The sequence below is a fragment of the Oryctolagus cuniculus genome, chromosome 11 (genome assembly GCF_964237555.1).
Source record: "Oryctolagus cuniculus chromosome 11, mOryCun1.1, whole genome shotgun sequence".
Taxonomy (NCBI): domain Eukaryota; kingdom Metazoa; phylum Chordata; class Mammalia; order Lagomorpha; family Leporidae; genus Oryctolagus; species Oryctolagus cuniculus.
The window spans coordinates 120,943,969-120,966,977 of NC_091442.1; the positions used below are offsets into that span (position 1 = coordinate 120,943,969).

The window sequence follows — 23,009 nt, forward strand, 5'->3', positions numbered from 1 at the left end:
CCGCCGTCCCCTCCTGGGCCCCACCTCGTGGAAGTCGGCGTCGCGCGTGGCCGCCAGGTCGAAGCCGCGCTGCCGGCTCTCGTGCTGCAGGACACGGGCCAGCAGCTGGGAGGCCGTGCGCACGTCGTTGCCGAAGAGCAGGCCGGGCGGCCGCGTGGCGTTCCGCAGCGCCTTGGCCAGCCGCAGGCAGCGCTCGCCGTCCAGCCGCGTCTCGTTGCGCCGCAGCTTCTCGTTCTGGGGGGAGGCAGGGGCAGCGTGGGCAGGCCCGTCAGGAAGGGAGGAGACAGCCCAAGGCTGAGACGACCGTGGGCTGGTGACAGTGGGGAGGACACGTGGGGGAGGGGATGCCGGGCCCGAGTGCGGGAGGTGAGAATCCGGAGAAGAGGAGGTGGTGAGAAACGGGCAGGACGGGAGGGTGAGCGTGGGAGCTGTGTGTACCAGACACAGAGCTGGGTCCCATGGGCACAAGAGACGCAGCCTCCAACCCAGAGGGGGTGCTGGGCCCCCCCACGGCCCCTGACCAGCAAGCCCATGCCCACTGTCCCCAGGGGGCCCAGCTGCCCGCACGCACACACACGCGCACACACACGCCTACCATGACCCCGAGGTCCAGGAAGGAGCCGCTGGTGCAGTTGAAGAGTTCCGGGGGCAGCCAGCCTTTCTCGGCGCTGCAGTGCCGAACGGCGTTGCCTGGGGACGTGGGGGGGGGGGCGTAGAAGCTGGACCAGAACCACCCAGCCCCACCCAAAGTACTGAACCCCAGCAGAGCAGAGGTGAGACCCCCAAACACACAGCTGCCCTAGGCTGAGCAGGGCCATGGCCCGAGGCCAACCCAGCTAGCTCCCTTCCGAGGCTGTGCCGGCACAGGCCCCCCGGTGCACACCCAGGCAAAGTGGGAGGAGCGAAGCCAAGAGCCACCAGCTTCACAGAACTCCCCTTGGCGCGGGCAGCACTGCCACCATCCCCTCTGACCCACCCCGAGCACCGTGAGGCAGCCCCTCCGCGGCCCCGGCCGGACAGTGGCGGAGCCCTGCACGCTCTCTGCCACCTGCTGTCAGATCTTGCCCCCACAGCCTGGGCCGAACAGAGCGTCTTGTGATTCCGGTGTTGGGACGGCCTTCCCACGAGGACATGGGCCTCAGACCAACTTCCTAGCCCGGGGGTGCCACAGGCCACGGAGACTTACCCACAGATCCCTTGGGGCACGGCACCGCGGCCGGCTGCCCAAACTTAGTCTGTGGCCACCAGATGCCGGCCTCGAACGCTCGGGGACACCCGTTGTAGATCACTGGGGGACAGAGGAAAGAGGCCGCTCAGTCCAGCGCTGTACCCCTGCAGGGGGCGCCGCCCCACAGCACCAAACCCTCCCTCTTCCCCTCCCTAAGACCTCAGACCCAGGGGGCAGGTGACCCAGGCTTTTACCCACAGATTCCTAGAAGGCCAAGAGAGGATGGAGCACCGGGCTGCTGAGACCTTCCACAGCACACGCGCACACACACGCGCGTGCATACACACACACACACACACAGTCCAGGGGCCTGACCCTGGGTGTCCGGGAGGGGGACAGCGGGCGACATGCACCTTCACAGCCGAGCGTGGTGACCTCGGCGAAAGGGTTGTCACAGCGGTTGCATTGGCGGCCGATGACGCCGGGTTTGCACACGCACTGCCCAGTGTCCATGTCACAGGCGCGACTGTGGGAGCCGTGGGGGAAGCAGTCGCAGGGCAGGCAGGCGTCCTGGGCCGGGGGCTTGTAGTAATTCTCCTGCGAGAACCAGCAGGCCGGGGCCTCAGATGCCAGCCAGAGCCCCTCCCTCAAGAGCGACATTCCTCCAAGCCTCGCACTGCCGTCTGCCCTCCGCGACCCCAGAATACAGGGGTCCCCCACCCAGCAAATCCTTATCGTGGGCACCTCCAGATCTGCCCGAAAAGTATCATACTTGCAGCCGGCGCTGTGGCCAAGCGGGTCAAGCCGCTGCCTGGGACGCCGGCATCCCATGGGGGCGCCGGTTCGTGTCCCGGCTGCTCCACTTCCCATCCAGCTCCCAGCTAACGGCCTAGGAAAGCAGCGGCAGGTGGCCCAAGTGCTTGGAGGAAGCTACTCGCTTCGGCCTGGCCCAGCCCTGGCTCCCGCAGGCACGTGCTTGGCTCTGAAGAGCACGTGTCCGCTCTGCTGCTGGGTGGCCACACAGCCTCGGCCGTCCCCTCAGCCGCCCGAGGCCCAAGTGCCCCCTCTGGAAGGTGGGACGGGCTGTGGGGTGGGCAACCCCCGAGCTGGTTCCTGCTTTGGGGCCGGGTGCTGCCGAGGGCGGCGGCCCCGCGGCGGGGGAGGACCCTGCGTGGGGGCGGGGCTGACCTGGAGCTCTTAAATTCTTTCTCACGCTTCCCATAACTGTCTGTGAGCAGAGCTACAGGCTATGCTCCCGTCTCTCCCCCACACCCGCTGAGGCCACGACTCCCACCCTGCACAGCCCTGACCCCCAACCACTGTTCTACCCCTGCTGAGGGCGGCTCCCTGGGGAACCACAGTGGGCCCTGGGGATTGATGGACATCAGGGGGAGTGTCACAGGGAGTGACCCCTCCTGGGACCAGCACGCCACCCCCGCGTGACAGCAGCGTCCCTTGCCGAGGGCTACAGGGACCTGGTGGCCAGTGTCACCCCTACCCTGACCTCAGACCGAGAGCGCGGGTTCCTGTGACTGGCAGCTTGTGGCAGTCCTTGCACGACAGCACTGACGAGGACAGGAACCGGGACACACAAGCAGGGAGCTGGGGACAGCACACCAGGCAGGTGGGGCTAGGCCACCAGCCCCCAGCGCCACCCTTGTCTCCGGAACGTCAGCGGATGGCCAGTGAGGAGCGCAGCGGTGCCGGAGCCAAGCCCGGCTCAAAGTCACCCAACTGCCCATGCCGGAAAACGGCCCCGCAGCAGTCGCGTGGGACAGGCAGCAACCTGAGCCACACCTCGGGAAACGTGTCCGCGGGGCTGTGCAGGTGTGAGTGTGTACACGCAGAGGTGCGTGCAGGTGTGTGGGGGTGAGTGTGCACACGCAGAGGTGCGTGCAGGTGTGTGGGGGTGAGTGCACACGCAGAGGTGTGTGCAGGTGTGTGGGGGTGAGTGCACATGCACAGTGTGTGCAGAAGTGAGAGGATGCACAGGTTGGCATATGTGCAGGCACGGGGTACGTGAATGTGTGCACACGCAGGTGCAGGGTACGTGAGTGTGCGCACACGCAGGCGCAGGGTACGTGTGTGTGTGCATGCAGGCGCGGGGTACGTGAGTGTGTGCACACGCAGGCGCAGGGTACGTGAGTGTGTGCACACGCAGGTGCGGGGTACGTGAGTGTGCGCACGCAGGCGCAGGGTACGTGAGTGTGCGCACACGCAGGCGCAGGGTACGTGAGTGTGTGCACACGCAGGCGCGGGGTACGTGAGTGTGCGCACGCAGGTGCAGGGTACGTGTGTGCACACGCAGGCGCAGGGTACGTGAGTGTGCGCACACGCAGGCGCGGGGTACGTGAGTGTGCGCACGCAGGTGCGGGGTACGTGAGTGTGCAACGCAGGCGCGGGGTACGTGTGTGCACGCAGGCGCGGGGTACGTGTGTGTGTGCACGCAGGTGCAGGGTACGTGAGTGCGCGCACGCAGCTGCGGGGTACGTGAGTGTGTGCACGCAGCTGTGGGGTACGTGAGTGTGTGCACGCAGGCGTGGGGTAAGTGTGTGTGTGCACGCAGGCGCAGGGTACGTGTGTGTGTGCACGCAGGCGCGGGGTACGTGTGTGTGCGCACGAAGGCGCGGGGTACGTGTGTGTGTGCATGCAGGCGCGGGGTACGTGTGTGTGCACACACAGGCACGGGGTACGTGAATGTGTACACGCAGGTGCGGGGTAAGTGTGTGTGTGCATGCAGGCGCGGGGTACGTGAGTATGCGCACACGCAGGCGCGGGGTACGTGTGTGTGCACGCAGCTGCGGGGTAAGTGTGTGTGTGCACGCAGGCGCGGGGTACGTGAATGTGTACACGCAGGCGCAGGGTACGTGAGTGTGTGCACGCAGCTGCGGGGTACGTGAGTGTGCACACACGAAGGCGCAGGGTACGTGTGTGTGTGCATGCAGGCGCGGGGTACGTGAGTGTGTGCACACGCAGGCGCAGGGTACGTGAGTGTGTGCACACGCAGGTGCGGGGTACGTGAGTGTGCGCACGCAGGTGCAGGGTACGTGTGTGCACGCAGGCGCGGGGTACGTGTGTGTGTGCACGCAGGTGCAGGGTACGTGAGTGTGTGCACACACAGGCGCGGGGTACGTGAATGTGTACACGCAGGCGCGGGGTAAGTGTGTGTGTGCATGCAGGCGCGGGGTACGTGAGTATGCGCACACGCAGGCGCGGGGTACGTGTGTGTGCACGCAGCTGCGGGGTAAGTGTGTGTGTGCACGCAGGCGCGGGGTACGTGTGTGTGCACACGCAGGCACGGGGTACGTGAATGTGTACACGCAGGCGCAGGGTACGTGAGTGTGTGCACGCAGCTGCGGGGTACGTGAGTGTGCACACACGAAGGCGCAGGGTACGTGAGTGCGCGCGCACGCAGGCGCGGCGCCGCCCGGCCCGGCGGCCGGCTCACCTTGCACTGGCACTGGCCGTTGGTCTTGTTGCAGTTCGGGTCGAAGCCTTTGCTGACGGCGCAGTGGCAGGGCCCGCACACGGGGTTTCCCCACCAGCCTCTGGGGCACGGGAGGTCCACTCTGCGGGGAGAACGGGCGGCAGACGGAGCTGGGGCGGCGCGTGCTGCAAAGCGGCGGCCTGGGGACTCGGGCGGGGGCTTCCGCCTGCGTTTGCAGCCCGGGGGCCCAGAGGCCTCGGCGCAGCCCCCTGTCCCGCCCCCACGGCCGCCAGTCCGCCCTGGCTCAGCCTCAGCCGGCCGTGCCTCCTCCTAATGCGCCGGACCCTGCCACCTTCCTGCAGAGCCTGTGCGGCCCGGATCCACGCCCCGGTTCTGCGCCTGGGCTGTCACCCACCTCTCCCCTCCCCACCCCCCTCAGGCTCCGCCCCAGGGCGCCCCCCCTTCAGCCTCCCGCCCCCACCCCGCCACGCTCCCAAAGCACCCCCTCCCCAAGCTCTCCCTGAATGGCATCTCGCTGGCACCCGCTGAGGGTCCCCGCACGCGACCAGGCTCAGAAGGCAGAGCGGCCACGCGGGGCGGAGCTGGCACCCTCGCGGCTCCTGCCGCAAAGCCACCGAGGGCTGCGGCACCGCCTGGGGGGCTTGGCGTCTCCGCTGGTGCAGACCAGGCGGAACCGGACCGCACCCCCGTGCCGCGTGTTCCCAAGGGGCATCCGGGAGCCCAGAGCCTGCTGCTGCGTGCGCTGCCTGCACCGGGATCCACGCACGCCAGGCCCGCGCCCCCGCACCTCGGGGATCCCGGCGAACCCGCCCTGCCCCATCTCGGGGGCGGACAGTGGCCGGAAACACAGTTGTTCCGAGATGCCCAATCGGACCCTCACTTATTTTCCCCCACGTCTGACAAAATTCAACCCCGTACCCGGATCTGCACCTGCCCCGAGCCCGAGACGACCAGGACGGGCCACGGGGTCACGGGGTCACGGGGCCACGGCGCCGCTCACCTGTGCTCGCAGTAGGGCCCGAAGCGGCCGGGCCCGCAGGCACACGCGTAGCCCCGCGGGGAGCCGGGGGCGCGCACGCAGGCCGCCACGTGCTCGCAGGGGTTCAGCTCGCACGCGTCCACGCACTTCCTTCCGAAGTACCCTGCGGGACGGGGCGGCGTGAACGTCCACACGGGACGCGCGGGAACCCTGGCGTGTGGCTTCCCCGCGGCGGAAGGGGTGGGGTGGGGGCGACGGCGCCAACTGGGCGCACCAGGGCCCGCGGGGCACGGGGCCCGCAGGCGCGCAGGCCAGCAGCGACCCCCGATGGAGACCCGTGCCGAGTCTGGGAGGTTCCTCGTGACCCGAACGTGACGAGGGGGTCCCGGGGAGGGGCCGCAGCGCCCAGCTGCAGGGCAGCGGGGCTCACCCGCCTCGCAGACGCAGGTGTAGCCGTCCCAGGCGTCGCGGCAGCGGCTGTGCGGGGGGCAGGGCCCGGAGGCGCAGGGGTCCTCCACGTCGCAGCCGTCCTTCACCCTGACCTTGAGCGCGTCCTTCATGTTGAGGGTGGCCACGGTGGTGGACGTCTCCCCCATCCTCACTCCCTGCGGTCGGGAAAAGGCGGCGGGCGCTGGAGGGACCCCGGGGGCGGACGGAGGCGTCTGGGTGCCCCGAGTTCGCGCTGCCCCTCGGAGCCCCAGGGGAGGCCTCGGAGGACACTTTGGCCGGCAGAGCACTCGGGCCCCTCGGGTGGGCGGGGGCCAGGTACAGGAGACCCCTCGGGTGGGCGGGGGCCAGGCGCGCAGGGCCCCTCGGGTGGGCGGGGGCGGGAGCCAGGCGCGCGGGGCCCGTCGGGTGGGCGGGGGTGGGAGCCAGGCGCGCGGGGCCCCTCGGATGGGCGGGGGCCAGGCACAGGAGACCCCTCGGGTGGGCGGGGACCAGGCGCGCGGGGCCCCTCGGGTGGGCGGTGGTGGGTACCAGTCGCGGGGGGCTCCTCGGGTGGGCGGTGGCGGGGACCAGGTGCGCGGGGCCCCTCGGGTGGGCTCTGGGCCGTCACCCAGGCAGAGCGCGGCGGCCGACCACGGCGGGGTGGGGCGCGGCGTGGGGGGCTGAGGGGAGCCGGGGGGGGGGGGGCCGCGGGCGTCCCGCCCCGCCCGCGCACCTGCATGCAGCCGCGGAAGCCCCGGCGCACGGAGACCTTGTCCTCGGACTCGCCGCCGACGAACACGCTCCTCATCTTCAGCCCGGGCAGCTGGCTCCCGATCTGCACCGTGTTCTGCGCACAGAGGGCAGGGGCTCTGCGGCGCGGCCGCCACGCAGGACAAAGCAGCGCGCGGGGCCACTCCGGCCCCCACAGAGGACCCGGCCCTGCGCGCTCCGCGGGCCACTCCGGCCCCCACAGAGGACCCGGCCCTGCGCGCTCCGCGGGCCACTCCGGCCCCCAGGAGAGGACCTGGCCCGGCGCAGGCGTCCCAGGGCCGAGCGTGGCTGGCTGTGTGTCCGGCCGCAGCCCTGCCGAAGTGGTCAGCAGGCGGACACGTGGGCCACGGGGTGACAGGAGCTGCGGCGCGAGGAGGAGCCACAGTGTGAAAAAAGTCACGGGGTGAGGAGGGGCCACGGGTAAGACGGCTCGCGGTGTGAGAAAAGTCACAGTGAGGAAGAGCCACGGTGTGAAAAAAGTCACACGGTGAGAAAATTCGCGGGGTGAGGCGGGTCACGAGGTGAGAAGGGTCACAGGGTGAGAAGTCATGGCGTGAGAAGGAGCCACAGCGCGAGAAAAGTCACAGTGTGAAGGGTCAGAGGCGCCATAGCGTGAGAGAAGTCACGACATGAGAAATGTCGCAGGGTGAGGAGCGCCGCGAGGAAAATCAAACGTTAGGAACCCTGGTGTGAAAAAAGTCACAGGGTGAGAACACAGGATGAGAAGAATAACTGGGAGAGCCGGAAGCAGAGTGTGAGAGAAGTTAAGGGGCGAGAGAAGTCACGGGGTGAGAAGAGTCGCGAGGTGAGGAGGAACCACGTCACCGTGTGAGAAACGTCACAGGGTGAGGAGGAACCGCGTCATGGTGTAAGAAAAGTCACGGGGTGTGAAGCGTTATGGGAACAGCAGGAACCACGTCACAGTGTGAGAAGCATCGTGCGGCGAGGAATCACGTCACTGTGAGAAGAGTCGCGGGGTTGGGAGCCACAGTGTGAAAAACAGTCACGGGGCGAGGAAAAACCATAGCGTGAGAAAAGTTGCGGGATGAGGAGGCGCCATTAAGTGAAGCGTCGCGGGGAATCACGTCAGTGTGAGAAATGTCGCAGGGTGAGGAACTGCATCATGGTATGAGGAAAGTCACAGGGTGAGGAGCCACAGTGTGAGAAAAGTCGCGGGATGAGGAGAGTCGCAGGGCGATGAGGCATCACGTCACAGTGTGAGAAACGTCACGGAGTGTGGAGAAACCATAGCGTGAGAAGCATCGCGAGGCAAGCAGGAGCCATGTCACAATGTGAGAAACATCGAGGGGGTGAGGAGCCACAGCGTGAGAAAAGTCACAGGATGAGAATAGTTCCGGTTCCGGCATGAGGCGCCACGTCACAGCGAGAGAAAAGTCACGGGGTGAGGAGTAGCCACATCACAGCGTGAGAAAAGTCGCGGGTGCGGAGTAGCAACATCACAGCGTGAGAAAACTCGCGGGTGAGTAGTCACGTCGCAGCGTGAGAAAAGTCGCGGGTGCGGAGTAGCCACGTCACAGCATGAGAAAAGTCGCAGGTGAGTAGCCACGTCACAGCGTGAGAAAAGTCGCGGGTGAGGAGCGGCCACGTCCCAGCGTGAGAAAAGTCGCGGGTGAGGAGTGGCCACGTCACAGCGTGAGAAAAGTCGCGTGTGTGGAGTAGCCACGTCACAGCGTGAGAAAAGTCGCGGGTGAGGAGCGGCCACGTCACAGCGTGAGAAAAGTCGCGGGTGAGGAGCGTCACAGGGCGAGCAGGAGCTTCCCTACCAGGGCAGGGCGTCCACGCGCTGGTGGCGTGGGGATGCGTGGGAGAGTCCCCGGCCCGGGAAGCAGGTCCTGGGCACGCGGCAGCTCCGTGGTCCGAGCTGCGAGCCCTCGGGACCCTCGAGGGCGGGGCGTCGCACAGACGTCCGGTTCCCCGGCTGTGCCCACTGCCCCTCGGCTGTCCTCACCCCCGAGCCCCAGGAGCACCGGGAACCAGGAGAGGCAGCGCGGCCCCCGCGCTCGTGTCCTCCCCTCACCTGGTCCACGCCGTAGTCCAGGGTCAGGGCCGCCAGGTACTTGATGTCCTTGCCGTCCTTGGCGCTCCGGAGCTCGATCAGCACGTGGTGCCACTCCCCGTCGCTCACGCGGGACCTGGGCAGGCTCACGGACGCCACCTCGGACGGGCCGTGGGACACCTCGAACTGGACGTGGCTGTTGAGGATCTGCGGGGGGCGCGGCGACCGCACAGTCAGAGCGGAGCTGGGCGGGGCCCCCGAGAGGCCGCACCAGACTCGGACGCCGATCCGACTGGGGCTGACCCCCACCCCATGCCGGTGAGCCCTGTAGGAGGCGGGACCGGCCCACCACATCCAGCTCCCTGCACAGAAGGCAGACCCCAGCCCGCTACTGGCCTGGCCACTCGCGTCTCACAACAGCGTGGCCAAGGCCAAGGCCACGGTCCTCCGGCCCAGTGAGGGCTGGGTGGCGGCGTCCAGTACAAAACGCTACGCGGCAGCTGCTGGGGCGTCAGCGTGGCTGCGGGCGCCGCCCGGCCGTGCCCCGAGCAGAGCGTGGGGGTGGCCCCGGGTCTTCGGGCTGCGGAGCCCAGTGGGGATGTGCACTGGGGTTCAGGGGGTGCTAGGGCCGGGGAGGGGGCACTTTCCCACCCTGGCGCTGGGCTGGGACCCCTGCGCTTCAGTGAGCAGGAAGCAGACCCCCGGGGCTTGCAGCTCCCCCATCTGGGACTGCGTTAAAGGCCCTGGGGGCTGGCGCCCCAGCAGCCCCTCTAGCTGTACCTTGAGAACTTTACTCGTTTATTTGAAAGGCAGAGTTACAGGGACAGAGGGAGATCTTCCATCCACTGGTCACTCCCCAAGTGGCCGCAACAGCAGGGCCTGGGCCAGGCTAAAGCCAGGAGCCCAGACCCCCATCAGGTCTCCCCAGCGGTGCAGGGCCCCCAAGCACTTGGCCATCTTCCGCTGCCTCCCCAGGCGCATTCGCAGGGAGCTGGATGGGAAGTGGAGCGGCTGGGACTTGAACCGGAGCCCACGGGAACGGCAGCACTGCAGGGTCGGCCTTACCCACTGCCGCACAATGCCGGCCCCTCTCGTTTTTTCAGTCCTGTGCTTAGCACTTAATAAAAAGTAGCCAAGTGCGTAAGGAGACCGGATAGGACGCTGGGAAAACGAGACGGCAGGGGAGAGCCATCCGGCCACAGGGATGCCGACGGCGGATCATCGGACAGACGTGAAGTGGCTGCAGGGCCTCAGAGCCTCTGAGAAACACTGGTGCCACCGCGGCCCCTGGTCCGTGAAGTGTCACGTTTAAGGTCGGGGGTCAGCGGCATGGCAGAGTGGGCTAAGCCTCCGCCTGCGACACCGGCATCCCATATGGGTGCTAGTTTGAGTCCCGGCTGCTCCACTTCCAATCCAGCTCCCTGCTGTGGCCTGGGAAAGCAGCAGAGGACAGCCCGAGTGCTTGGGCCCTGCACCCACATGGGAGACCCGGAGGAAGCTCCTGGCTTCAGCCTGGCCCAGCCCTGGACGTTGCGGCCATCTGGGGAGTGGATGGAAGACCTCTGTTTTCCCCTCTAACTCTAACTTTCAAATAAATAAACTTTTAAAAAGATCAAGATTTTAATTTCCTTCTCTCAGTACCTGACAAAGCAAATGAAAGAACAAGCCAGTGTAGACTGAGCTCCACAGTCAGTGACCTTCACCCTCTGGACACCGGCAGAGCCCTGGGGACACCAGAGGGACCCAGTCTCTCGGAGGGCATCGGCCACTCACGCACATTGACCGGGGGTCCGGGCAGCAGAGCCGCCTTAGAATTTGCTGTTTCTTTCCTCTGCTTGTATTTCCCCGCCGTTCTCATTCTTGGGTCAACGGTGAAGTGACGCTGGTCCAGACAAAAGCGCCACCCACGGGATAAGCCCCGGCCCCGGCCCCGGCCCCTGGCATGGGGCAGGAGCCGCCTCCCACCTCAGGGCTGCCGCGGGCCTAAGGGGCACTCGGCACAGCAGGCTGTCTCCCCGACAGTGCAGGTGGATTTAGGGCACCTGGAGCCATCACCCTAATTGTCTGGTAGCCCCGGGGGGCGGCCTGTAAGCCACACCTGTCAGATGGAACACCCTTGCTATGCCTGGCAGACCACTGGGGGCTGCCAGGTCCCTGTGAGGCCCCCACTCCGGCCCCCCAGCCTCCCACGGAGAGGCCTGGCTGCTGTCTCTGGAAAAAACAACCCTAAGTTTGGATGCGCTTCCAGTGACGTCATCACTCAGACAGGACGGGGCCGCAGGGCCCCCGGCGGTGTCTCCCGAACACGCACGATTTTCCTACAGACCCCTTAGCCGGGCGACGACGCTCCATCATCACCCCGACAAGAACGGCCAAGGCCATCCGTTCCAAGCGCGAACCCGCCATGGAAACACGTCCCCCGGCAGAACCTCGCTCGCCGAGCATCTGCCTGGGTGGGGAGCAGCTGACGTCACCGGCTTAGGCGGGAGAACCGGCGGCAGTGGGGTGCTGAGCCCTCCCACGCTAGACCCGGCGGGGCAGGCTAAAAAGAATCCTGAGCCAGGACGGGGGTGCATGGGGGCGGCCCCTGGGGCTCACGGGCTCCTGCTTGGGCTCTGAGCCCCCCGCCCCACTGCCTCCGGGAAATGCTGGGGTCCCGCCCCTCCTTGCCACACAGAAACAGTTCCAGATGGGCCGTCCACGAGGGCAAGGGACAGGGGCAGCGAGTCACCACCGGGCTGAGCCTCAGTTTCCCCCAGACCCACGGCACCACCCCATGCTGCCCCGGAGTCAAGCCACTCCCCACGTAGAACGAGCATCCTGGCCAGTGAGGAAGACAGAAGTGAGCTCAGCTCCAGGGGCCACGTGGGGTGGGGAGGAGGGGACACGTGGGGGACAGAGGAGGGGACATGGGTGGGGAGGAGGGGACACATGAGGGGGAGGGCCCCAGGCTCTCCTATGGGCAGGAAGTCCGTGCCAGTCCTGTCTCACACATGTACACACACACGCACACATGTGTACATGTACAGACACCGGTACACACACAGAGATGCTCACAGGTTCCTTCCAGCGTGGCTGCGGCGCCTGCCCAGGCAGCTCCCCAGGGAGGCGAGCTGGCTCTGAGGGGGCTGGCGAGCTTGGCCCTGCCGTGAGGGGACTTGGGGCCCACACCTGCCGCCTCCCTCACTGTGGACAGAAGCCACGATGGGCCTGGGGAGGCGTACCCAGGTCGCCTGAGAAAGCTGAGGGTTCCAGGGAGTGCAGGCACCGGCACCACCACACCTGCAAATGCCAGGCCCCGCCCCCGCCAGAGGCAGCCCCCCACCATCTCCTCAATGGAGGCGACTTCTCCCGGCTCTCACGGGAAGCACCTAAGTGCAACTATTTGTGATGCAAAAACCCCGAGACAGAGGCCACGAAATAACCTGCTTTCAGGAACTCCCACCCATGCCTCACGTCAACCAAAAGGCAAAGACCAAAACGGAGAACACACTGGGAGGCCACGCGAGCCGCCAGCTGAGCCAGCCACTACTGGCCACACCACTGGGCCACGGCCGTGGCTGGTGCAGGCCCCGCCCCCGGGTGACTGTCCCCACCAAGGCCAGCCCCACAGGCCGCAGGGGGCTGGGGCTGCGTCTCAGCCGCCCCTCAGCTGACTTAGGCTGCCTCCCCCCCCCCCCCCCGCCCGGCCCTGGGTTCACCTGCCTCCCTCCCGGCCATGCTGGAGGAAAGGGCTGGAGACGGAACCCCCTCGGGACTCGGCGCTGCTCGCTGTGGTGCCCGCGCCTCTCGGTCGTGAATGGCCCGATTGTGTTGTCACTCGAGAACGGCACTCACGTTTCCACTGGGGAACGCGGGGGTGGGGCGGGGAGGAGTGCAGGGGCCCCTCACCTGGAGACGGAGCCTGGAGGACGTGCCCGCGGTGGCCGCCACCAGCACACCGTCCTCCCTCCGGGTGCGGAACATGAGCCCCAGGTACCAGGGCACGGAGATGGTGATGTCCGGCTCGCTCCAGGACACGAGGCTCTCGCCGCTGAAGCGCTGGGGGTGGGGCATGGCTGCAGACACAGATGGGGGGGGCGGGGGTGAGGGGCGGGGTCCTGGGCAGGCCAGGCCCTCCTCGGACTTGCACGTGTGCTGCATCAGACCCCGAGCCTGCAGCTGCCGCCCGCCACCCGCGACTCCTGAACTCGGCCAGGGCGTGGCAAGGGGCGCTCGGGCTGGGCCAGAGGCAGAGGGGTGGCCTGCAGGAAACGCAGCACACGCGTGTCGGTGTGCACGCACGGAGCCGGTGTGTGGGGAGGGCCTCCAGCTCTCTCGCCACTCCTGGGATGAGCCCAGAGACAGAGCCCCAGGCTCCCTGGGTCCTCCCAGCAACTTGGGGGAGCCCTGCTGGCGACACTGTCCAGCCACACCTGGGAAACCCCAGGGTGCAGGGGCAGATGTGACATCTCGTCAGACAGACAGCGTCGCTCCACCTCCAGGCCTGCCAGGGGCAGCCGGCGGGCGGGCCCGGAGCCTCACCCCAACGCCTCCGTGCGCCGGCGAGGCCTACAGCCACAGGGATGTGCTTCCTGCTCTCGCCTGTCTGCTCCAGTGCAGCCGGGCTCTGGCTGGGCACGGCCGCCGGGCACTGCCTGGAGCTGGGACCCCTGCCACCCCACGACCAAGCTTCCGTGCTGCCCAAGGAGGGCCTGACCCCTACATAGACAGGAGTGGCCCTGACTTTAAGTCTCACAGGTGTAACCCAGTTCTCATCACCTGCCTTCAGGTCAGCAAGTTCTCGGCCCTTGACCCCTGACCCCTGACCCCCGAGCCTGCTCACCGCCCACCACCCACATGGCCCACTGCCTTTCGCCCTCCTCACTGTCTGTGGCAGGAACCCCCGATTTCGTTCATCGACCCTGAGAGTCTAAGGCAGGCCCCGGGCCCCCCACAGTCTCACTCTGGGCTTCTCAGTTCTGTGGGGCACGGGGTGGGGGGGAGCACCTGACTCCACGGCCTTGGGAGCCACGCAGCACCAGCTGTGCAGGCCTAGGGTCGGGACTCGGCCAGGGGCCTGAGCCGCTGCCGCCTCGTCCTCCCGTGGGCTGGGGGCCTGTGGGGCTTCTCAGAGCCTTCGACTTGCTCACGGGAACCTGAAGCTAGAGCCAGACGGGCTGACCCAGACTGACCTGGCCTCAGCCCCTCCCCTTTGGGTTCACCTGAGATTGAAGCAGGATGGCACCTGCTTATCAAAGACCCATGAGCACTGGTGACGGCTCCTCACGGCGGGGGCGGGGGTGGGGGTGGGGGCGGGGACTCCTTGATGCACTCAGCAAGCAGCCCCTGGGGGTGGGGGGTGGGGGGTGGGGGGCACTCTGCACCGGGCTGCGCTCCTGGCCCTCACAACCCGCGCCCTCACGCTCAGAGCAGGTGCCACCTCCTGCAGGTGGGGCCCCAAGTCTGCTCTAACCTCAGAGCTGCACTGCGCAGTGGCCCCAGGCACCTGCCTCGGGGCGCTGCCGTGGGCGGGGGCGGGGACAGCGCCAGGCCTCACCTTGCTCGCAGTTCTTCCCGCCGAAGCGGAGCGGACACACGCAGAGGTAGGTGTTCCACCTGTTGACACAGGTGCCCCCGTTCTGGCACCAGGTCTCGTCACAGAAGTTCCTCTGGGCGGCACAGCCTGGCAACACAGGACAGAGCCTGGCCTCAGCGGGGGACCCTCCTGGCTTCCCACGGCCGGGGCCCCGTGGGTGGAAATGGCACCAGAGGCCCTGCGGCCACGGTGAGAACACAAGACTGAGAGGCACAGGCACTCTGGCCTCCAGGCCATCACGCAGCCCCCTGGTCGCCTGGGGACACCATCGGGACCCTGGGGGGTGTGTGCTCCAGTCGGCTCCGGCCCAGCCACAGGGGCAGCAGCGTCATCAGACGGCGGCAGCACATCCCAGCTCCAGGCTGCAGGGCTCACTCCAGGAGGCGCCCACAGCCCCCAGGGATGCGGGAGCAGCCCCTCCTGCCCGGCGGCCACCCGTACCTGCCCTGGTGCCGTTGTTGGCGATGAAGCTAGCCATGTCCACGTTCCTGCCGTCGATGGACAGGTTCCGCATGCAGCCCACGAACTGCCGGTTGTGCACCGGGAAGTCTTCGGGCAGGTTGGGGACGCCGCCCAGGAGCAGAGGCCCCGTGAGATCCAGGGACCTGTGGAGGCAAAGCCGTTCTCTGAGTCCGCGTGGGAAGAGGCGGCGGCAGCCGGGCCCCTCTGCCCGAAACACCTCCAGCGGGGTCCTGGCCCCTTCCGGCTCTCTGCCTCGGTGTCTCCCACCTGCTCCGTGTCCTGCGTAGTGGATGTTTCAGGTCCACCACGGACTGCCCGCCGAGTGCCACCCCCAGGCCAGTCCACAGCTCAGCAGGACGTGCAGCGGTACACGCGCCCTGAGCTCTGGACGATGCCACGCGGAAGCCGCCTCCCTTCCCCCGGCCCCTGAGACCCCCGAGAAAGGAATGGACATGGAGGGAAGGGCACTTGGTCTGCCCGGGCAGCCGTGCAGCCCTGGACGAGGGCTCTGCCTGCGGGGGGCGCGGTCCACAGGCAGCCAGGGACTCTGCCAGGCCCGTGTCAGTCCAAAGGCTCACTCAGCACCCCACCAAGACAACCGGGACCAAGGCCAGCCAGCGCCGCACTCTGGCGTAGCAGACAGAAGCCAGACGGTGGTCCCGGACATCAAGGTCAGAATTTCTCTGTCCCTGACCTCTGAGGAGCCCTCAAAAGGAAGCAGGGTGACAGGGCCTGGGAGTCCCAGGCACCAGGGTTTGCTGGGACACAGCCAGTGACTCTGGGGGTGGCCCCGGGAGCGGCCAGCCCCTGTCACACCCTGGCTGGGTCTCTGATGGACGCCGCCCAGGGTGCTTCTTGGAGAAGTCTCTGTGGAGGGAAGGTGCCCCCACCACGGAATTGGCTCCAGAATGGACTGGGGAAGCCAGGGGCCCTGTGTGGGGTCTAGCCCTGGGAAGGGAGCAGTGGCTGTTGGCGGGGGGGTGGACCCCCGGATGGCTCACTTCTTGGAACCACTCTGGGTGCCCTGGGCAGCGCAGCTGTAGTTGCCGATGAAGCTTCCGAAGCGCACGGCCACGGCGGTGTCACAGTCGTCCACGGTCACCACGGCCACCTTCTCTCCAGACGGCCCGTGGGGCAGGCCCAGGCGGCCGATGTTGGGCTGTCGGGAGAGAACGCATGGCGGCGTCACGTCTCAGCAGGTGCCGCCACTCTGCCCGAAGGGAGGCGGGCCGACGGGGGCAAGTTCCCCCAACCGGCCATGCTGGACTGCACGATGCCCCCCGTCCATGCCCTTCCCAGAGCCTCCCATGTGGCCCTTGGGAACCAGGGCACTCGCAGGCTAAGCAGCCAAGATTGCAGTGGAGTAGGGCGGGCCCTGACCCAGGCGACTGGCATCCTGCAGGAACACACACAGGGAGGGCGCCATGTGACGCAGGAGGCAGAGCCACTGTCTCCAAGGCAAGGAACAGCGAGGATGTTGTTGGTGACGGCCACTAACGGCTAACGAGGCGGCAGGGAGGGGCCCCCACCCGGAGCCTTCCAAGGGAGCAGCACATGTGACACCTTGACCTTGGCTGTCCAAGCCCCAGAACTGTGCAGCAGGAATGGCCCAGTGTGCGTTCCCTGAGCCGCTGGCCCCTCCTTCTGAGTACCCACAGCTGGGACTCCACACGTGGGCATCCTCCTGTCACCCCACCCCCGCCAACAGCCCCCACCGGGCTCCTGCTCTCCCCCACAGCGAGTCCCACGGGCAGGACGCCAGGGACGTGGGCTGCCTCCGCCAGCCGTGTGGCGGCCGCTGTCCAGGCTGGGAGCCGTCCACCTCTGATGCCCGGTCATCTCCATGACTGCTTTCTGCACCCTTCGGGGACCCCACCGTGTCCCCAGACGGAGCCGCCTTGCCCACAGCTCCCTGAACCTCCTGCCCTGCCCACGGGGCCACTCCCACTCCTGCTCCCCGCCCAGGACCCCTTTCGGGGGTGGCTGGGCTTGCTGTCCAGGGATGGACATGGAGGCTGTTGGAAGAAGCCGAGCTCCTGATGTCCCATGCTCGACGGCCACGTGAGACGTGGACTGCAGGTCTCGGAGTTCCAGAAACACCCACAGCAGCCGAGGGCTGGGTCTGCCGGACCAGGCTGCAGAATTTTTTCTCCATCTGCACCCCCTGGACACCAAGGGGGCAGGGGAAGGGCCAGCCACCAGGCCTCCCAGGCGGCAGGGGCAGAAGCTTCTCGCCACAGCCCAGCCACGAGCCGCCCCCCCCCCCCCCAAGTCAGGGGCCCGGTGCCTCCATGGCAGCCGAGGGGGCACTGAGTTTACAGCACGATGAGGCTGCTGCTTCACCATAGTACCGGAAACGCAGTCATAAATACATGGAATTTTGGAGGCTGGTGCTGTGGTGTAGTGAGCTAAGCCTCTGGCTGTGGCGTTGGCATCCCATATGGGCGCTGGTTCTAGTCCTGGCTGCTCCACTTCCCATCCAGCTCTCTGCTATGGCCTGGGAAAGCAGCAGCAGATGGCCCAAGTCCTTGGGCCCCTGCACCCGCGTGGGAGACCTGGAAGAAGCTCCTGGCTCCTGGTTTTGGACTGGCCCAGCTCCAGCCGTTGCAGCCATCTGGGGAGTGAACCAGTGGCTGGAAGATCATTCTCTCTGTCTTTCTCTCTGTGTAACTCTCTCAAACAAATAAAATTAAAAAAAAAAAAAAACTTATTTCGTTAAGCTGCCCACCCTGTCTCTTGACAGGAAACAACTGCACAGCCCAAAATAAATCTAGAATTTTCTGCCTGAGCGATGGGCCTGACTGGGCCAAGGGGCTGCAAGGCAGCGCCTGAAGCCACTGTGAACGGCGACTGCACCAAGTGGCTGAGCTGTGTGACTCCAGGGTCTCATCGCCCAGGCAGCCCCCATGGAGCAGTGCAGTGTGCCCAGGGCCCTGCACGCTGCCTCACCCACCCACGTGACCTGTGCCTCGGCCCCTCTGTGTGCAAGACAGAGGACCAGCGCAGCAGTGCACTGGTCAGGCCACTGCCTGCAAGGCTGGCACCCCTTATGGGCGCCGGTTTGAATCCAGGCTGCTCCACTTCCAATCCAGCTCCCTGCTAGTGCTCCTGGGAAAGCAGCAGAAGATGGCCCAGTGCTCGGGCCCCTGCACCTGCGTGGGAGACCTGAAAGAAGCTCCTGGCTCCTGACTTTGGCCTGGCCCAGCCCCAGGGGAGTGAACCAGTGGATGGAAGATCTCTAGCTCTGCCTTTCAAATAATCATGTTTAAAAAAAGATATGGATAGGATGTTGGAAGGAGACGCGTGAGTCCCTCACAAGCCCTCCGTCTATGAAAGGGAGGCTATCCCCAGGCACCTGGGTAATATTTTCCCTTTTCTGGGTGACGATGAGACCACAAGGTCTGATGAGCTATCAGGGCGGCACGTTAGGCAACAGTTAGGTGAGCGTTAACGATCACCCCCTTCCTGCTGAGCACACGGAAGGGCCCATTATGGGGGTGTTTAAGTGTTAGGTGCGATCCCCAGCAGAGCCGCCCTGTGCTCAGGGAGCCCCTATTATCTTCACAGCTTGTAATTTACATTTTTGGGAATGGGCGGGAGGCTTTCGGAGAAAGGACATAAACAGCATTTAGCTCAGGAAGCCTTAATGAGACGAAGCTGCTATTTACAAAATTGCAATCGCCGTAAACCCCTGCCGGCAATCGGCGGCTCGGAGCCGCAGGAGCAGAGGAGAAGCAGCGAGGAGAGGGGACTGGAGACGGAGACGCCCACGCTGGCATCCAGAGAGAAGAGGGGACTGGAGACGGCATTCAGAGAGAAGAGGGGACTGGAGACGGAGACGCCCACACTGGCATTCAGAGAGAAGAGGGGACTGGAGACGGCATTCAGAGAGAAGAGGGGACTGGAGACAGAGACGCCCACACTGGCATTCAGAGCCGTGCAGAGGAGCCTGCTGGGGGCAGGTCTGACGGCGCACGTGTGCACATGCACACGGACACGCGTGCGGACAGAAGGGACGGCCCTCTGGCCAGGGAACCAAGCCCTCTCAGGACAAGAGTGGGCAGGACCAGCACAGAACTGAGAACCTGCCAGGTCTGGGCCCTGGCCCCTGCTCGGCAGGGCGGCATCACCTGTCCTGCCCCACTGGCTGCAGGGGCTCAGGCACGCAGTGGAAAAGCCCAGCCCCACCCACGCTGGTCCATGTGCACCCCGCGTGCCCACCACTCAGGAACGGAAGACAGGGACTCCGGCAGACAGCAGTTCCTGCCCGTCCAAGGGCAGAAAGCGCCCGAACCTCTGTGAGTGCTCTGTCCACACGGCGGGCATCTCAGCCACTGGAGGGGCGGAGCAGTGGGGCCGGCGCTTGGTGCAGCCGCGAGGTTGCTGCCTGGGACCGGAACGCTTGGGTTTGAGTCCCGGCTCCGTTCCTGATCCCAGCTTCCTGCCAGCAGGCGCTCTGAGAGGCGATGGTGATGCCCGAGCAGTTGGGTCCCTGTCACTCAAGTGGGAGACTTGGATGGCGCCCTTGGCTCCCCAGCTGTGGCCTCAGCCCAGCCCCGGCCATTGTGGGCATTTGGGGGTGTGAACCAGCAGGTGGGAGGCCTCTTTCTGTCTTTCACATGCATAAAATAAACTAAGGAAAATTCAGAACAAATGAAGCAATGATTTAGGCTACAGCACAGATGAGCCTGAGACTGGGAAGCTGAGAAGCCAGACCCAAAGGGCCATGGGCAGGAGTCCACAATGCTGTCCACAACAGGTCCACCCATGCTGCCCACAACAAGCAGGGCCACGGGCAGAGGTCCACCCACACTGCCCACAACAGGCAGAGCCACAAGCAAGAGTCCACCACACTGTCCACAACAGGCAGAGCTATGGGCAGGGCCACGGCAGAGGTCCACCCACACTGCCCACAAAAGGCAGGGCCATGGGCAGAGGCCCACCCACGCTGTCCACAACAGGCAGAGCCATGGGCAGGAGTCCACCACACTGTCTACAACAGGCAGAGCTATGGGCAGGTGTCCAGACATGCTGCCCACAACAGGTGGAGCCACGGGCAGGAGCCCACCCACACTGCCCACAACAGGCAGAGCCACGGGCAGTCTACCCACACTGGCCACAACAGGCAGAGCCACGGGCAGGAGCCCACCCACACTGCCCACAACAGGCAGAGCCACGGGCAGTCTACCCACACTGGCCACAACAGGCAGAGCCACGGGCAGGAGCCCACCCACACTGCCCACAACAGGCAGAGCCACGGGCAGGAGTCCATCCATGCTGTCCACAATAGGCAAAGCCACGGGCAGGAGTCTACCCACACTGGCCACAACAGGCAGAGCCACAGGCAGGAGTCTACCCACACTGGCCACAACAGGCGCAGCCATGGGCAGGAGTCCACCCACACTGGCCACAACAGGTGGAGCCACGGGGACACAGGAATGGGGGAGGCCAGGGAGTGAGTGCTAATGGTACCGCGTCTCCTCCTGGGGAGATGAGCGTAGGTGAGATCGCCCACAGCCGGTGAACACACTGACCATCACCTTAGAATCTGATGCGAGGACACGTGAACTTCACGTCCACAAGGAGAAAGAGTCCTGGGCGTCAGCCTGCGCGAGCCCTGGGCGCGCTACCCGGACAATCTTTGGGAAGCCCCGCCCCCACTGTCACCTGTCAAACTGGGATAAAACGTGTGCCTTGGCCTGTCCGTCAGGGCTGCTGTGAGTGACAAAATGCACGGAGTCGGGTGGACGATCTCCACGGGGAGACCGATGCTCGGAGACGCACGGGCAGCTTCCGGCAGGAGTCGCTGTGGGCACAAGAGTGTGGCCCCTCAGGACGTGCCCCCCTGCCCGCCTCACTCCACCTGCTGCACACGGGCCCGCGGCAGGGGGCTGCCGGGGTACAGTTTCACCGCAGGGGCGGCGGCGTGGGTCGCCCTGGAAACCGGACCCCAGCGGGGCAGGCCTCGGGGAATGAATGGGTTGGCGCTCTGTGTCGGAGATGATTAACCACGTTCATGGCTGGGCGTTCACACATGGCTGGGCTCGAGGAATCTCCGGAGAGTCAGAGCCACTGGCCATTCACCCGCCACTGAGTTTCAGACGCAGCGTGGGCCAGACCCCCCTGGGGAGACCCCGCCCCAGGACTGGCGGGAAGTGGATGGGCGGGGGCGGGGCGAGACAGAAACTCCCTCCTGACCCCTGCTTTCAGGAACCTTCCATGGGACTGCGCGCAGCTCAGGGTGCCACCCTCTGGGGTCTCCAAGCTGGTCCCAAGGCCTTGGTCCCTCAGCAGGTGCAGGGGCTTACACACAGCCCCACATGGATGGAGACGGAGAAGGGCTACAGCACAGTCTTAGGGGACATGCGGACGGAGTCCAGAACCGACACGGCCCACTTGGCAGTGGTGCCCAGCCTGGCACCTCCCGCCAGAACCCAAGTCCCTGCAGGATCCCCAGGGAGGGGGGACGCGTGCTGGGGAGCCCAGCAGCCACCCCAGCGAGGCCCCGTTCCCCTGGGGTGAAACTTCGGGAAATCACGGAGGACACAGCTTCTCCATGAGGACAACAACGAGGATGAGCTGGTTCGGGACGTGGAGCTGCCAGGCGCAGGGCGGCCGGGCACCAGAGGAGCCTCCACAGTGCCCCGTTAGCCCCCAGGTCCCGCTCACCCACACCACCCCCTGCCTGAGCCGCGCCACTGCCGCCCTCGGCCGGCTATGTCTCGAGCCGAAGCTCAGAGTTCCCAGAAGCCCCGCTTCTCTCGAGGTTAACATTCAGGACCCAAAAAGTAGAGCGTGGCCCCTGCCTGAGCACCTCATGAAGACTGAAACCGCCCGCGGCAAACCCGAGCCACCTGCCGGCCGCGGGGACAGTGGCAGCTCCGAGGCACCCTGCACTGGGCGGCTAAGCCCAGGAAACGGCTCTCACACACTCAGGCCGCGTCCGTCGCCTGGAGGTGACCTAAAGGACTTGGGGGGCGTCAACATAGGGGCACAGGTCAAGATGCTGCCCGTGACACCAGTGACCCCCCAGCACCAGTGTGAGTCCGGCTGCTCCACTTCCCATCCAGCTCCCAGCTGACGCGCCTGGGAAAGCAGCAGAAGATGGCCAGAGTGCTGGGGCCCTGCACCCACATGGGAGACCCGGATGGAGTCGGCCTGGCCCAGCCCCGGTCATTGCAGCCAGTTGGGGAGTGAACCAGCAGTTGGAAGATCTCTCTCTGTCTCTCCCCCCTCTCTCTACCTCTTTCAAAAGAAAATCTTTGAAAAATAAAATGTATGGGAAGGCGTGGGTAGGTTCCATGTGCTGTCAGTTTACATGAGGGCCCTGCACAGCCATGGACGTGGCATGGGGGGAGGGGCTGGAACCCATCCCCCACAGATGGGCAGAGACGGCTGCATTAAGTCACCAGGGCACTGCCGCAACTCTGAGGAACCCGCGGCTGCTGACTCCGGCCGGCCGCAGCCCCCAGCCCTCCGTTGGCAGTGCGCCACATCCTCCCTTTATACAATCACAAGAGACAAGGTGGACTAACCACGATCGCAGGCCATTTTATAAACCAGAACGCTGTCAACAGCAGTCAGAACCCACGAGTCACCTTCTCAAAAGTCACCTTCTCAAAAGCCACTGCTGAGCCTGGCATCTCAGGCAGGGCAGCTACCCTGGGTCCCACGACAACCCTGGCCAAGAGCTCGGGAGAGGCTCTGTGCCCCCACAAGGGCACACGGTGCGCCCGCAGCCGGGCCGCCTCGGCGCCGTGTGTTCTGGAAAGCTCCCAAAGGCACGGTACCGGCCCTCGCTGTACCAGGGCTGGGAGAGAGCCGGGGACCTCCTGGGCTGGGCCACAGGGGTGGGGTTCCCTGCACAGGCGGGCAGCAGGCTCAGGGGCATCCTGGCAGCTGGGAGTCACAGACCTGCTGGGCTCCTTCTCCCAGGACACAGGGAGGGCTCAAAACTCAGGGGTCTGCAAGCAACACACAAGCACAGCCCCTACTTGGAGAGCCTTCTCCAGGGCGCTGTGTAGACCCGGAGCCACTCAGCACACCAGGAGCACCCAACGTCAGGGCCCCAGCTGGAAGCTCCGGTCCCTCCACACGTGGGGTTCTGAAGCCGAGTGTGTCACTCGCGCTGGAGAAACCCCGAGAAGTGAGAGACGG

At 65.9% G+C, this 23,009-nt stretch overlaps 1 protein-coding gene across 3 annotated transcripts in view; it reads right to left on the reverse strand.

Annotated features, from left to right (window-relative positions):
* Positions 1-23,009, reverse strand: part of CELSR1 (cadherin EGF LAG seven-pass G-type receptor 1) — a 114,059-nt gene that overhangs the window by 19,989 nt on the left and 71,061 nt on the right. For all 3 annotated transcript variants that reach the window (XM_051828133.2, XM_051828136.2, XM_051828135.2), the window contains exons 6-18: positions 15,854-16,011; positions 14,832-14,995; positions 14,352-14,477; positions 12,704-12,870; positions 8,834-9,019; positions 6,758-6,871; positions 6,026-6,200; positions 5,617-5,758; positions 4,617-4,737; positions 1,582-1,765; positions 1,187-1,288; positions 596-690; positions 25-234 (exon numbers count right to left, since the gene is read on the reverse strand). In XM_051828133.2, the coding sequence (XP_051684093.2) occupies positions 25-234; positions 596-690; positions 1,187-1,288; positions 1,582-1,765; positions 4,617-4,737; positions 5,617-5,758; positions 6,026-6,200; positions 6,758-6,871; positions 8,834-9,019; positions 12,704-12,870; positions 14,352-14,477; positions 14,832-14,995; positions 15,854-16,011 (1,944 nt within the window). The remainder of the gene's footprint in view (positions 1-24; positions 235-595; positions 691-1,186; positions 1,289-1,581; positions 1,766-4,616; positions 4,738-5,616; positions 5,759-6,025; positions 6,201-6,757; positions 6,872-8,833; positions 9,020-12,703; positions 12,871-14,351; positions 14,478-14,831; positions 14,996-15,853; positions 16,012-23,009) is intronic.